Below are 15,636 nucleotides of genomic sequence, written 5' to 3'. Positions count from 1 at the left end.
CAAAAAGGGAGAAAATGGAATGGACAGGAACAAAGATCTTAGATGCAGATACTTGATGTACCCTTTACACCCTCACCAGTTTTATAAATGTTCTAAATTCAAAATTATTATTTGGATGGAAAAGCAGAAGGTATCAAGTATCTTAATAGCACCATTGAAAGATATTTATATGCTACTAAGATAGATATTTCCAATTTATATTCATAACTACAAAGCAGCATATTTCTTCCATTACAAATCCTTGGGATCTTTTATTATCATCAGTGTTCCATAAAGCACTCTAATTTCATTTTTTATGTCTATGGTTGTGCTGGTCTGAAAATACTGCTCTGAGTTCATCTGAGAACTTAGATTAAAACATTAAAGCAGAAGCAGATGACATTTAACTATCCCCTTCTCACTGCATATGCTACAAAGCTTTTGGAGCCAATAATAGTCCAAATGAGAACTCATAATCAGAAGCTCAACAAGATGAGCATGATTTGAGACTTGCAAAACACATAGTTTTTTTCAGAATAGGATGCCATTAATCAAGAATCAGTTTCATGATTTAAAGATGCTCTTAAATGTTAAATTTATTTATTTACATTGAATTTTTTTTATTATACTGGCTGAAAAAGTTTTATAGCTATATTGTTTCGTTTACTGATTGATCTTGTAAAGTGCTCTGCAAATCCCTTGGTGCCTACAGAATTGAATATTAAATTATTATATTAATTTGTGTATCACTCAAAGCATTTCATGTAAGAGGAAATAACAAAGAAAATGTTATAGAAGTTCATAAAACTGATAAAAATACAGAACAAGAATATTATGATGATATGCTTAGCATCTTTGGGTAATAAATGATTTTATCCATGTCATAACTAGAATTAATATTGCCAATTAATACTGCCAATCAAGTTGTGGTCCCTCAACTTGAAAATATGAACCATTAGTAGAACAGGTTTTCTATGCAATTACACTTACCACTTGATTTCTCATAATAATCTTTCAGTGATTCATGGAAAAGGGAGTATCCAGATGTGCTTTCTCCAATTTTGCATCCTCCAGAAACTGTGGGCAATGTGAAGTTGGGGGAAAATGTTTTAAACATCTGTCCCAAAGATCTTTCTTTTATTCAGAAGCCTTAAATGTGATTCTTTCTGTTACATTTAATGAATGGGCTACAATTGGATACATTAAATGCATTTTACAACTCTTATTAAGTCTCAGTTGGATATTCATATTAATGAAAAAGTACACCTTTTTGTAATTTATTTGCATTTTATTTATTTTTATATGATGGAACTACCATCTCTGACCTGCTGTCATGTAGTTTTATTGGCCAAAAATGCACATCATTTCCCCAGTTGCAGGGAAGATTTAAAAAGTGAAATGTTTCCCCACTCTAGAACTGGAATATTTATCTATATGTAGGCCTGGCCATGTTGAGAAAGGTTAATATCAAGAGAACAGTCTTTCAAGAACACTCACTGTCACCATAACTTTTTTTTTTATTGCACTGGCAGAAACATCTGCCTGGCAACATCAACCACCCTATCCCAAGTCCTTGGGAAGGACTCGGTCAGTGGACAAAAATGCCAAATCTGGTCTAAACATCTGGCTTAGTGTGTGACCCACCACAATAATTGCTTTGGTTGGTCAGCCACTTAGCTAGACATTTAGAGTGGATTTGAAGGTATTACAGGTACTATCATGGGAGTTGCCTTTTAAATTTGACTGATTTTATCAGTACTAATGGCATTCAGGTGATGCTCCTATGTTTTGGGATTGCCTTCAAAGTGCCTATTATATTGATATACTGTCATTCTACTTCTATTTTATTTTGCAATTTTCTCCAGTGTTTTCTCTTCTGCTCCGGCTATGTTGCTTCATTGCACAGTTAGCCAGATGTCCAGATTGGATGTTGTTATCACTATATTATTTATTATATTATTAATATTGTTGCAGTAGGAAATAGCAAAACCATTTTCTCAATGGAACATCTACAGTTTTGTCCCAAGCATTGAGTACCAAAGATGATAAGCCGGGGTGGCACAGGTAGAGTGCTGTACTGCAGGCCACAGAAGTTGCCTGTGTAGATCCGTAGGTCAGCGGTTCAAATCTCATCACCGGCTCAAGGTTGACTCAACCTTCCATCCTTCCGAGGTGGGTAAAATGAGGACCCAGATTATGGGGGCAATATGCTAGCTCTGTTAAAAAGTGCTATTGCTAACATGTTGTAAGCTGCCCTGAGTCTAAGGAGAAGTAAAAAATCGAATAAATAAAATAAATAAAAATAAAGGGGATCTGAAATGCATCCATTCCACCAAAATGAACCAGGAGACAACTAGAGACATATTTACCGGGTATGTACTTTTAAATTACAAATTACTTCTTCTATATCACTGTGGCATAAAAATCAAATAAATGAATGAATGAATGAATAAACAAACAAACAAACAAACAAACAAAAAACAAACAAATAAGGAACAGGGAAATAGAAGATTCAGTCAGGAAAAAGAAAAGAACTTGTGCATTATATGAATGCATGAATGAAAGAAAGAGTTAAACCATAAACTGACTTACTGAGAAAGCAGCAGATGATAAGAGCTGGGAAGGGAAACACAAAACTCACCAGAGATAAGCAATGGTACTGCCAAACATCCTGATGCATAATTAAAGCCCATCCTGATGTCTTATGGAGTGGAAACCACTCTTCCCATGTCTGCTCTCTCAATTAGTCATGCTTGGGCAGCAAAAGCATCTGTCACAAAGAATGTGGCTCCTGGGATGGGAAGGTTACTCAGACATGTACTGGGAAGGGTGCAGCACCAAGCAGCCCCATTTCCATGGTAGCACAGAATCTGGGGCGAAGAGCAGGCATCACTTTTGGCTGCTTACTCTGGCAGCTCCCACAAGTAGCTGCTCTCCACGCAGTGGGCTGGAACAAATAATGTTCAAGTACATGTGCCATTCATAGCAAACCGTGCTCCTTTCCCCATCATGCCAGCCAGCATCGCAGCCTCTTTAGCCGCACTTCCGCCCCATCACAGTGGGAGAGAAATTCTTCCATTCGCTTTGTGTAAACCGCTGGCCTTTGGGAAAGTGTGATCCTGACAGCAGGTACACAGATACAGAATGCTGCTATTCAGTTGCCAGGCAACCAGCAGTCAAGTGATCAAGAAAGCGTTGAGAGGTCAGGGGGAGCCCTGCCGATTGGTGATGAGCTTCAGGCCACTTCCCTGACATATGGGCAAAAACACCCAATTAATGTGTGATTCAGGCATGAAAGTGCTCAGAGATAAATCTCACCCAGACTCAAACAGGACTCATTCGTATGCAAGGGGACAAGGCATTATAACCCACTGCAATTCATTCACACTTATTAAAGAGAAAGATCTATTGAGCACCATGGGACTTTAAACAGTATAAATATGTACAGAACACCTGTTTAGTTATCCTCCTGAAACTATCGAACGGGGCTAAAATACTGAACTACATTCAGTCCAGGAAAGTGTGACTTTTTCAATTAATAACTCTCTCGAAGATTTGCCCAGGGATGTGCTCAGTGATGGGCTGCTACCCCCACTGGTGTGTGTGTGGGAATGAAGTGGGGGTAGTAAGTTTATGCACTACTTATTGAATACTTAATAGTTTTTTAGTGTCCTTCCTTTTCTAGTACCTTAGTATAATCCCTAATTACTTTTAAAATAGGAAATAAGTAAATAATTTTAATCATTTTAATCATTATCTAGAACTGAACTTTTATAGCAATTAAAGAAAATTGATCTACTTGCCTAATCTGTTATCACTCTGAACCTTGCAGGTTCAGTACAAAATCTTAAAGCTTTACTGTGCTCGTCAACAAATAATGTTGTCTATCATTTGTCCTTTTTGTTGCTATTCAAATAATGTGACTTAATCAACTGAAAAAGAGTCCAAGCACCTATTTGAAAACTTATCTTGGTTGGTAAGCCACTCCCACCCATTCACATGACCTTTAAGTCACTCCTCGGTCACATGATTGTCAAGTCACTCCCACCTGGTCACATGGCCACCAAGCCACTCCTACCCAGTCACATGATCAGCAAGTTGCACCCACACAATAAGCCACGTCCACAGTGTGGTAGTAAAAAATTTTGCAGCCCTGTGCTGCTAATAATGTTAACAAGGGTTTCTTCAATCATGGAGACCAGGCTGGTGAAGAGGTGAGAAGTCTTATGTGGTAATCTGGGAAAAAAGAAAGAAAGTCACCCTGTTTCTCTTGCAAAACACTTCCATGATTGGGTATTAGAAAGATAATCCTTTTGATAGTTCTTGGAAATAAACTGTAAAGGGTTTTCCCCCCCTCAACAATAGGAAGTGGTTTGCTATCCCCTCCAGGTGTTCTTTGAACTTTCCAGCTTATCTATGACTGTGAGATTTCCTGGTGCATCTTCATCCAAGGATAAGCAGGTCTGACAATGCTTTTTCCCCCAGATCAGCAAAATTCACTATTTCCTGTGGACCTCAATCAACAGCGATATTTGCTGAACTTTCAGTAAACTTTCATGTGTGGACTACAACTTTCAGAAATTCCTAGCCAGCATGCTGTTTGGGGAATTGTGGGTGTTGAAGTCCACACATCTTAAAAAGTTGAGAAATACTGCATTAATATCTATTGCTTTAATTAACATTCAATTAAGTTCCAAAATGTTTAATATTATAGATAAGAGCTAATTAGTGATCTGCACCAGTAAGTTTTTCCTAAAAGTGAAGAGAATGAGTTCTCCTCCTTAAATTCACCCCAACAATAAAAAGTTTAAACAAATTGATTTACTGAGCGCCAAATGCATGATCCAAAAGATAGTTTATTTGCAACAACCCATTGAGGAACATACCACTAAAAGCAAAATCGTAAAATGCATGAAAATGCAGCAATGCTATTTAGAATCTGCACTGCTCACATTATTATAAACAGAATGACAAACAGAAAAGAATCTTGTATGGATATAGCTGCTATACAGAACTGTAAAAACAAGAACAACCACCCAAAAGGACGGCAAAATTTGTTCTGTTTTGTCACAAATCAGTTGGTTCAGATCAAACCCAGGCCTACTGAAAGGGAGTTTAAAGTAGCCCCATGTCTTTCCCTTTAAGAAACGGAAGTTTTAAATTCTCTTTAACAATATCTGATAACTATTTACATTTGGTACCTAATCTACTACGAACAACTTTTTAGATGAATAGGATGGCTACCTTAGTGAACAGTTCCTGATGATTTTTAAACATCTAGATACTGGCTAACAAATTCCATATTGGTAGATAAGACAATGAAGTCAATAGAACACATCAGAGAGTGACACTGGCAACCGATTTCAGTATTTCTACCAAGAAAACTACCTAGCTATTCCATGTAGCCATCAGCATCTGAAAGTAACTTAAAAAAACATTATGTTTTTAAGAGAGGACATAAGCTATCTATTCAAAGGAAGTGGATAAGAAAGAATAGTATAAAAATGGAGGTCAGCAAGTTTTTAAAGGGAAGAAATTATGAAATGTTTAAAAATCATATTTTTGATCCATTGGTAATCCTATATTAGAAATGAATGGTAGTCACAAAAAAAGAGAGAACACTCTCAGTTCATTAAAATTTTCATTATCCCCAATGGCCACAAATAAGCAGGCCACTATTTCTTTACTAGACCCATTTTTCAGCTGTTAAACATATTTTAATTTTTCATTCACTTAATCACATCCTCTAACCCAATTGAATAGCTGCAATGTGTAGGTTCACGCCTGCTTGTGTTTCCAGGGATGCAGCTTAAGTTTGTTTCTTTGTTTTGTTTTTGCTGGGGCTTAAGCCTATCATGCTATAGAAAAAGGAAATTAGAAATAATGCTTAAAAACAAAGAAGCATGTTGGATTATTTCACATTTCTCTCCCTGACCCATTCAGACCAGAGCATGCATTTCTATACCACTTCAATTGTCTATCTGCCTTAAGAACCGAAACAAAATTAAGAGGCTATCTCCTTCCACTTTTAGCCTCAGATAGCAATCCATGCCAACAACTGATTTTTTCCCCCATGGGTCAAGAATATACAGTTGACAAGGAAACCACAGGATGACACAATCAGGAGAGGTGGTGAAGAAGAGGAAATATACCAAAGCTATTAACGTAATTAATGTTCTGAATATAAGGAAGAATGGCAAACACTGATGAATCAAATATTTTTTGTTCAATATAAAGCCATATAATTATTTTAAATATAGCAGTCTATTTGATGCATGGGCCCAGGCAGCCCAGCAAGGTCACCTGGCCTCCCCTCTTCTGCTCTAGCACAATTTTGAATGCTACATTTTCAAAATGCAATTAACATTCCTTTTGTCTCTGAGTAGGGACAGCTCAAAGAATTATGCTGCTGAAGGCAGAGTGATGAAGCTACCACAGTGTTCTGCAAATCAAGATCCATAATATCCAAAGAGAACCCAATGCACCCTTCCCTACCAGGGAGTAAATGCTAATAGTTATGGATAATCACTTTGATGAGCAGTATAATAGGTCAATATATGGGACCATCCTCTTGGGGCATACCTTCCTCTTTAAAAATTAGCACAAAAGCACCCATTTGCTGCATCAAGTCTGTTAACCAAACCACTCCTATATTTTAGATCAGAGATCCCCTTTCTTCATAAGAAAGCTTTGATAAATGATACATTTCATTTTTAGGAGCTGTTTCAAGTGCTTTCTTATTTTTTTTTAAAGTTTCCAGTGCTTTCAAATCCATATTCAGAATAATTTCTGACACCTGGAACTCCCCAAATGGTGTCTGGACCACATTTCTCATTTCTACTCAAGTTGCTCCAGTATTTAAAACTCCTGTATGATTCCTTCAAAATAATTTTTAAAAATTGGAGACAGGGGCTACATTTTTTGTGCTCCAAACCAACTTGGGAACCAGAGCCTAGAGAGTACAGGGTACTAAGAAATGCAAGAGTACTCTACAACAGGAATTTCCAACCTTGGCAACTTTAAGACTTATGGACTTCAACTCTCATAGTTTTGGGAGTTGGTCCACAAGTCTTAGTTGCCAAGGTTGAAGATCCCTGCTCTACAGCATTACTTTCTCTTTCAAATGATTCGACGCGGGCTGCACTGGCTTCCTATTGGTCTCCAGTCACAATTCAGGGTGTTGGTTATTACCTTTAAAGCCCTACATGGCTCAGGGACACAGTTTCTGAGAGACTGTCTTCTACTACATACCTCCCAGTGATTGATAAGAGCCCACAGGATTGGCCTTCTTCTGATCCGGCTGGTGGGTCCGCAGGGAAGAGCCTTCTCTGTGATGGCTCCAACTCTCTGGAATCAGTTACCTCCTGAGATCTGCCCTACCCCTCACCTTATTGGCCTTCCAAAAAGCTATAAAGACCTGGCTTTTCCAACAGGTCTGGGACTATTGATCTTGGGGGATGATTGGCCCATGACTGTAACTATTTGAAATTGAATTTTTTTTAATATTGATCTATACCTGTTGTTTGCTGTGAGTTGCCCTGAGTCCCTAGGGAGTTGGGCAGCATAGAAATTTAATTAATTTAAACTAACCATCTTAACAAGTTTGTCACATTGTACTTTGTGCCTGTTCCTCATTGCTTTTAAGTGGGCAAAATTACTCAAGTGAACTTCCTCTGTTTTTCTATGTGATGACCTCTTCCTTGCCAAATTTCTGGTGCTGTTGAAAGCACAATAATGGGCTTACTGAAAGGTAGCAGCCATTAAGTGCCATTGAAAGCAGTATGTTGAAAATGGAAAGAATAGTATTTAAGTGGCTGTTTTCTGTTGTATATAGCCAACTCATATACCTACAGGCCAAATCATGTTTTAAAACACAGCTTGCAGTAAGAACATTAGACAGAAACAGTAAACTTAAGTGTCCACAGCTTACAATATCTGCCATGCGATGTAGCTATTCGTTACACTGGCTACATTATGATGCTATCCACGGTCCAGTCTTGGCTATTTGCCAAGTTTATTTCAACTCACATGTAAGTGTAGCAGGCAATTCAAAGAGCTGCAGATTGGAAAAGATTGGAAAAACGGGACTATCTTTTTCAGAGTTTGATAAAGCATTTTTTACTTTACATTTTCAAAATTAGAAAATGAATTAGTCTCTCTAGGGCAGTGTTTTTCAACCAGTGTGCCGTGGCACACTAGTGTGCCGCGAGACATGGTCAGGTGTGCCGCGAAGAAGGAAGCTCAGGTTCCAGTCTCGCAACTTTTTGCTGAGAGAGAAAGAGAGTGAGAGAGAGAGAAAGAAAGCAAGAGAGAGAAAGAGAGAGAAAGAAAGCAAGAGAGAGAGAGAGAGAGAAAAGGAGAGGAAGGGAGAGAGAGAAATGAGCAAAAAGGGGAGGAAAAAAGAGAAATGAGAAAATGATTGAGACAGAGAATGAGAGGAAAGAGAGAGAAACAAAAGAGAGAGAGAAGTGACTCTTGATTTAAAGCATATGATAAAAAGCACCCAAAGAATAAGAGAGAAAAAAACCCCAGCCGTCACCTGTTTTTGGAAATGGTTCAAGAGTGTGTGTATACACACACACACACACACACACACACAAGGGGTGGGGAGACGGATGGAAAAAGAGAGGAGAGTGTCTTAGGGTGTCATTTTGGTTGGTGGTGTGCCCCAGGATTTTGTAAATGTAAAAAAGGTGCCACAGCTCAAAAAAGGTTGAAAATCACTGCTCTAGGGAACACAATAATGGTGATATAAAACAGTTCAATCACATAAAAGGGCTAACCTGTTGTACTTACTGTATATTGGCTATGTAAACATTAGGGGGTAGTTGTTGTTTGTTTTTTCAGTGATGAATGTTTTCTTGAGGGCCAGCCCCATCAGGAGGCATTTTGTGGCAACTGCTGAAACTATCACACTATACGAAAGGTAATACATATAGTCACAAAATGTGTCATGAAAGATAATTATTACCACCATAACTATTAGCATTTACTGCCTGGCAGGGAAGGGTGCACTAGGTTCTTCTTCTCCTTGTATATAATGTTTCCTCCCTTTAGTGTTTTTTAATTGTTACGATGTAGACATGGATGCTTAATTTCAAGAAAGAGAAAAAAAATGATGGGTCTCAAGAGTCTTTGAAGTCATGTGCTCCATCTTCCATAAATGCAGAAGCCGGCTTGTGGTTTTTCAGCAGTGGGACAAGGAAGCGCCATACTGGAGCCAGAGATAAAAGTAACAGGGCCATAATTCAAATTGCACAGATATAAGGCTCCAGGTTCAATCCCAGTACTCCTAAGTATTATGGAGGCTGGATAAACATCCATTAAATATCTGGCAGATTAACAATAGTAGTCCAGATGCATCAATGGTTTGAATCAGAGGCTAAGACTGCATTGCACTAAATCATAGTTTTGGTTGTGTTCACTAACATTAGGCCACAAACATGACTTACTGACCTCAATGAATTTAGCCCAGCACATCAAATCGCAAGTTTATTTGTTCAACATTTGCTTAAAAGATGTTTTGAATTTGTCAGAGTGATTTGCAAAGCCAGACAAGATAGATTGCACTTGAATTGGTTCAAACTAAGATTTAATGCAGGTATGTATGTTACCCATTACACTGTTGCTCAAACAATACAGCCTAAGGTTAAGCTTGTTGTAGAAATCCAATCTTTATTACAGCCCAAGGCCATTTTATGCCATATCCAGCCCTTTGGCTGTCTGAGTCCAGCCCTCATAGATGGCCTCCATTTTGAAGGTGACGCATTTCTCTTTTTCCAATTTACATATGAACGTGCCTGTATGCCTATGCAACGTCACAGCCCTATTAAGTTCAGGCCTTCACAACAGTCCTAGGTTCTCAAGTGGGCCCTTGGGAAAATTAACTTCCCAGCACTGCATTATAAGCAGCTCATCCGTCCATCCATCCATCCATCCAATCAAATTTCCATCTGTCTGTCAGTCTGTCTCTGTCTGTCCATCTGTCTAATCAAATTTCTATGCCACCCAACTCCCCAGGAACTCAGGGCGGCTCACAACAAAAACACGTATAGATCAATATAAAAACCTTTCAATTTAAAATAGTTACAGTCATCCATACATTCATGGGCCAACCTCACTAATCATCTCCTCTCCCCCTGAGGTCAATGGTCCAAGGCCTGTCGGAAAAGCCAGGTCTTTACAGCCTTCCAGAAGGCCAATAAGATGGGGGTCGTGCGGATCTCAAGAGGCAGCTGATTCCATAGAGTCGGAGCCACTACAGAGAAGCTCTGCCCTGTGGACCCACCAGCCAACATTGTTTAGTTGACAGGACCTGAAGAAGGTCAACCCTCTTTCCCATTTCTTTTTTTAGGCTCTTGGCAAGTCTTCTCTGGAGCATCCTACTGGAAAAAAGGATGCAGGTACCTTTGGGGTCCAGTCCAGCTGGGCTGTACTCTCTCTTTACGCAATACACGCAACAACAACAACCAAAAAAACAGCTTTAGAGAAAAAGCTTGCCAGGATCTTCAGTTTTAGGGTACCTTGAGGCAAGCCCTTTCCCTTTTGTCTGCGAGGTAGACTCCACAGACAGATGCATCCAGAGGTGGGCTACTAAGTTGGAAGGGCACCTGGGCAGGTAGTGAAATCATGCATAGACAAGCAAGTGCACCCATGGAGTCCAGCGCAATCCTGCTACTGCACCTGGGCAAGTAGTGAAATCATATATGGACAAGCAGGTGCGCCCATGGAGTCCAGAGCACTCCTGCTACTGCACCTGGGCAGGTAGCGAAGGTAACCTATGGCACACCCACGTGTCCGCATGCAGGTTTGTTACCTGCCCAGGTGCAGTAGCAGGATTGCACTGGACTCCACTAGCACTCAGAGCCATGGGGGCCGAGCACATGTCACGGTTCCACCTTAGCAGCCCACCTCTGGATGCAAACGGGAGGAAAGGTTTGCTGGACTCTCTCCATCCTTTCAGAGAAAAGGAAGGAATGATGCGCGGGGCAAGGATGGGTGGGGGCGTTAAGTGTCGGGTAGGCCGGAGACAGAGCTCTCACCTCCCTGGCGGCGGAGACAACCCAGGAAGTTCTCTATCTGGTCACAGACGGGGAGGAAAGGGCGGGGGGGGGGAAGGAGGAGAGACTTGCCCAGCGGTAGGGTGTGTCCTCTCTCCCGTATCTCGCCTCCTGCGTTATTTGCGCAAACCTTTCCCCTCAAAGAAGGAGCGGCAGCCGGATAGCCGAGCGGGAAGGCTGGTGGGGGAGATCACCCGCTCGCTTACGGTGCCACCCGGGAGGTCGAAAACCCGAAAAAACCACCCGGAAGGCGAAAAGGGGAGGGGGGATTTCCCCAAAATAAATAAATAAACATCCCCTGAGGTAATAACCTGCGCTATCCCCCTGAGGTGATAACCTGAGGCGATAATCTGCCGCCCGCCCTCATCTCTTTTGCAGACAGCAGGGCTTCTTTCATGAATGGCAGGTTTGCCGTCCGCTCGTCCCTCACGGATAGTTCCCATAAAGCAGCCCAGGGAGGCTGCCCCCTTTTTCCCCAAAGCCGAAGCGACGGCGGACCGTTGGGAAGCCACCCCTCCAGACTTCCCTCTATCCCCGTTGTTTCTCCTTGGCGAGCAGCTCGGCCCTCCCAACTTCCCCGGATGCTCTTTCCCAGGCAGAAGCGGGCGTTGCGGTCCGCCCGGCAACCCCGAGAAAGCGGCGCCCCGGCAACACAAGAGTTGCCGCAATAGAACCCGGCTCGCCTTCCCGCCGCCTGAAAGGAGGACCGGTCGGGGTACAGCGAGCCTCCCACCCTCTTGAGAAGCAGCCGAGCTCGTCCCTGTCCGCCGCGCAACGCAGCGCCCGAGCCTTTCCAAGAGGCACCTGCCGCAGCGAGCCGGGGAGCCCCCCGCGCGCAAACGCTCCCTTGGTCGCCGGCTACTTTGCAGGAGCGGATGGGGGAGCGGGAGGAAGTGGGGGGGGGGGGGAGAGAAGCGCGCCCGGCCACTTACTTACCGCTTTGCTCCCCCAGGAAAACCAGTTTGAATTTCCTGAGCGGGTTCCCGAAATCGCCTCCCGCAGTCATGGTGCGCCTGGCTGGGCAGAGAGGGGCCGCGCCGGGAGGAAAGCGAGGGGGCAGGGCGGGGAGAAGCGGCGTCTGCAGACCGGGGGTTCCTCGTCTCGGGGCGACCCTTTTAGCGCTGCCCTGCCCTCGCCCACCAGCGGAGGGAGGCTCCCGAGCTGGGCGGTTCTACAGGGGAGCCGCCAGAGCCGGGTGCAGCCTGCGGGGTGACAGGCAAGGACGCGAGTCCGGGCTGCGGGGGAGACGCTGGAGCGAGGCGCGCTGCTCTCGGCCGCCTGCTGCCCGTTTCTCCTCCTGCCGCCCGCTCGCCTCCCTTCCTTCCCCCGCCCGGTCCGCGGCGCCTGCGCTCTGGCCCTCTCCCGGCCAGCCTGATGTCATGCTGGAGCGCCAGCAGTCCAATGCGGTGCTGCAGGAGAGCGGGGAGTGTGCTTGTGCATTGACGGACCCGGGTTGCTGCGGGGGGGAGGGGAGGGAGGGGCCCGCGGGCGTCTGGGATCCCGGGGCGGGGGTGATCCGAGCCCCCGAAGGAGTTGCCGGCGTCTTATTCCTGAAGGGACACAGGCCCAGCGGCTTCGGTCGCAGCTCGTTCACTCCCGTCTAGTGTCCGCCCCCCCCCCGAGCATCTAACCGGCACCTGCTGGGAGGAAGCAGGTGCGACATAAGCCACAAGTGTGTCCCTTGAGTAGGAAAAGGCAGACGAATTGGCTGGCTGATGATGAAATTTTCCCCAACCGCGGATTTGGCACGAAATGATCCTAAATTATAATTATTTTCTAGCGGTTTTAGCAACATCAGTTTCTAATTGACGCTCACCCTCTCTATCTATCTATCTATCTATCTATCTATCTATCTATCTATCTATCTATCCATCCATCCATCCATCCATCCATCCATCCTCTATCTGTCTTTCTATCTATCTATCTATCTATCTATCTATCTATCTATCTATCTATCTATATCCATCTGTCCGTCCGTCCTTTATCTATCTATCCATCCATCCATCCATCTATCATCTATCATCTATCTGTTTTTCTTTCTTTCTATCTATCTATCCATCTATCCGTCCATCTGTCATCTATCTATCTATCTATCTATCTATCTATCTATCTATCCATTAGAGGTAGGTAAACAGATACATATGTATACAGATACATATATGTATACAGATACAGATGTATACTGGTAACACAGCCACAAGTCTGACATTACCTGGCTGTATTTATTGGGTGTGGCAATGGAAATTAGGGGTAGTGAGCAGATGAGATACATGGACAAGTGACTTCGTGGATTTGGGGTAATCATTAAATGCATGCACAAGTACTCATATTTTATACTGTTTCATTGATATAAAATCCTTTGATTTTTTTTTTGCAATTAAAACACATGAAATAATAACCCCATGTTCCTAATGACAGACTGTTTGGTGTAGTGGTTAAAGCGCTAGGCTAGAAGTCAGGAGAACATAAATTCTAGTCATGCTAGGAGCAAAGCCAAAGAATGACATTGGTCCAATCACTCGATCTCAACTCTAGGAAGTCGGCAATGGCAAACCTCTTCTAAAATATGTTGCCAAGAAAACTGCAGGGCATCATCCATGAAACAACACTTATTCAAAGTGTTATCCTTCCCCTAAAAATTCTAACATAAGTTGGGTAGGACTTTGTATTTTAATAATCTAAACTAACAGAATAATGGAGTTGGAAGGGACTGTGGAGATCTTCTAATCCAATCACCTGCTCAATCATTCCAAATGGCTTTCCAATGTCTTCTTAAAAACCTCTAGTGATGGAGGCAATGTTTGGGGGCAATCTATTCCACTGATTTATCCTTCTCACTGTCAGGAAATTTATCCTCAGTTCTCAATACCTGCTTTTTTGAACCCGATTCGCTAGAAAATTTTATCAGGTTCCAAAAGTTTTATTTTAACATTAAAGATGATTTCTAATCATCCAAATAGAGTCTTGTTGAAACCAGTTAAATGGCAGTTAACTTGCAGCCAAAAAGTAAGTTCAGATATTAGCTCACTTAAGCTTGCTTCATTGAGTTAGTAGCTGTAACCAGAAGAAATCAGTCAGGTCAAGCATGAACTGCAAATGATGAAAGTGTGGAGGCAGAAATATTGGGGGGATGATCAGTACCACTAAATTTGGAACCCATATCGCATCTCAGACATTAACACCCTTGAAAATGTCCAAAGATACTTCACCAGAAGAGCCCTTCATTCCACCACTCGAAATAGAATACCCTATGAGACTAGACTTTCAATCCTGGGCCTAGAAAGCTTAGAACTAAGACTCCTTAAACAAGATCTAAGTATTGCCCACAAGATCATATGCTGCAACGTCCTGCCTGTCGGCAACTACTTCAGCTTCAACCACAACACAAGAGCACACAACAGATTTAAACTTAATATTAACTGCTCCAAACTTGACTGTAAAAAATATGACTTCAGTAACCGAGTTGTCGAAGCGTGGAACTCATTACCGGACTCCATAGTGTCATCCCCAAACCCCCAACAATTTACCCTTAGATTATCTACGGTTGACCTATCCAGATTCCTAAGAGGTCAGTAAGGGGCGAGTACAAGTGCACTAGAGTGCCTTCCGTCCCCTGTCCTATTGCTCTCCTATATCTCTATACCTTTCTTCTATTCCTATATCTCCTCTTCTACTCTTTCATTGATATGTTCTATTACTATATCTTCTTTTCTATTATTTCTTAGATATATTTTACTATGAGTATATCCTCTATAACCTTCATTATGTATTTTATTATGTGTATACCCACTAAAACACTCATTGTGTATTGGACAAAATAAATAAATAAATAAATAAATAAAAATAAATTTTGCATTCTTGTACTCACTTGGGTTAGAATAATACCTACTGAACTTTGTAAGACTTTTGAGTAGTTAAGATTGGAGTTATAGTAACTTATATTGGATCCAACAGGGTATCAAAACTGGCAGCCCACGGTCCAGATGCGTTATGCACGAGCTACGCCCACCCCTGCTCTGTGAAGGGAAAAATGTTGTGATACGTCATGTAACAGCAACATTACACTGTAAGTTTGACATCTGGGAGACATTTAGTCTTGTTGATTCTATTTAAGGTGAAAAATAAAACAGTGGCTACCAAAGTACTGTATTATTAAAAATATTTCATATGACAGGTTAAACATTGTTGATGCCCTAATTATCTACATAAATGAGATTTTTGTTGATTTGGTGAATTCCTTAGAAAACTGCTTTCTTCATCTACTCCAATGTGTATCAATATCATGTTCCTGTTTATGAGAAAGACATGTCTGTACATATTCTTTTTGTGGCTAGGAATCACGCCAGGAGCCTTTTAACAAACATGAAAGCAGGAAAGAAAAGACATGCATATTTTCCCACTTTGGTTACTTATCAGTTGAAGTTAGTTCAACTAGGATGATGGAGTGTGGTGAAGAAAAGTATCAGTCTCATTGTTTCATATAATCATATTCTGACTGGGACCAATTCTATCTGATAGGTAAGGTAATTGCTTTAAAATCCCAAGCCCAAATCTGTGAGAACTGATATATTTTTTTCATTATATCACAACGAGTGTG

The 15,636-nt window shown here is 41.9% G+C and overlaps 1 protein-coding gene across 1 annotated transcript in view; it reads right to left on the bottom strand.

Annotated features, from left to right (window-relative positions):
- The window catches only part of RAB6B (RAB6B, member RAS oncogene family), a 53,648-nt gene extending 41,272 nt beyond the window's left edge, over nt 1-12,376 (bottom strand). The window contains exon 1 of the mRNA XM_070753177.1: nt 11,976-12,376. Within this exon, the coding sequence (XP_070609278.1) occupies nt 11,976-12,045 (70 nt within the window). The 5' untranslated portion in view covers nt 12,046-12,376. The remainder of the gene's footprint in view (nt 1-11,975) is intronic.
- Between the last annotated feature and the right edge of the window lie 3,260 nt (nt 12,377-15,636).

This window comes from Erythrolamprus reginae, chromosome 5 (assembly GCF_031021105.1).
Source record: "Erythrolamprus reginae isolate rEryReg1 chromosome 5, rEryReg1.hap1, whole genome shotgun sequence".
Taxonomy (NCBI): domain Eukaryota; kingdom Metazoa; phylum Chordata; class Lepidosauria; order Squamata; family Dipsadidae; genus Erythrolamprus; species Erythrolamprus reginae.
Note: the sequence above shows the minus strand (reverse complement) of the source record. Positions and strands in the feature narration are given on the sequence as shown.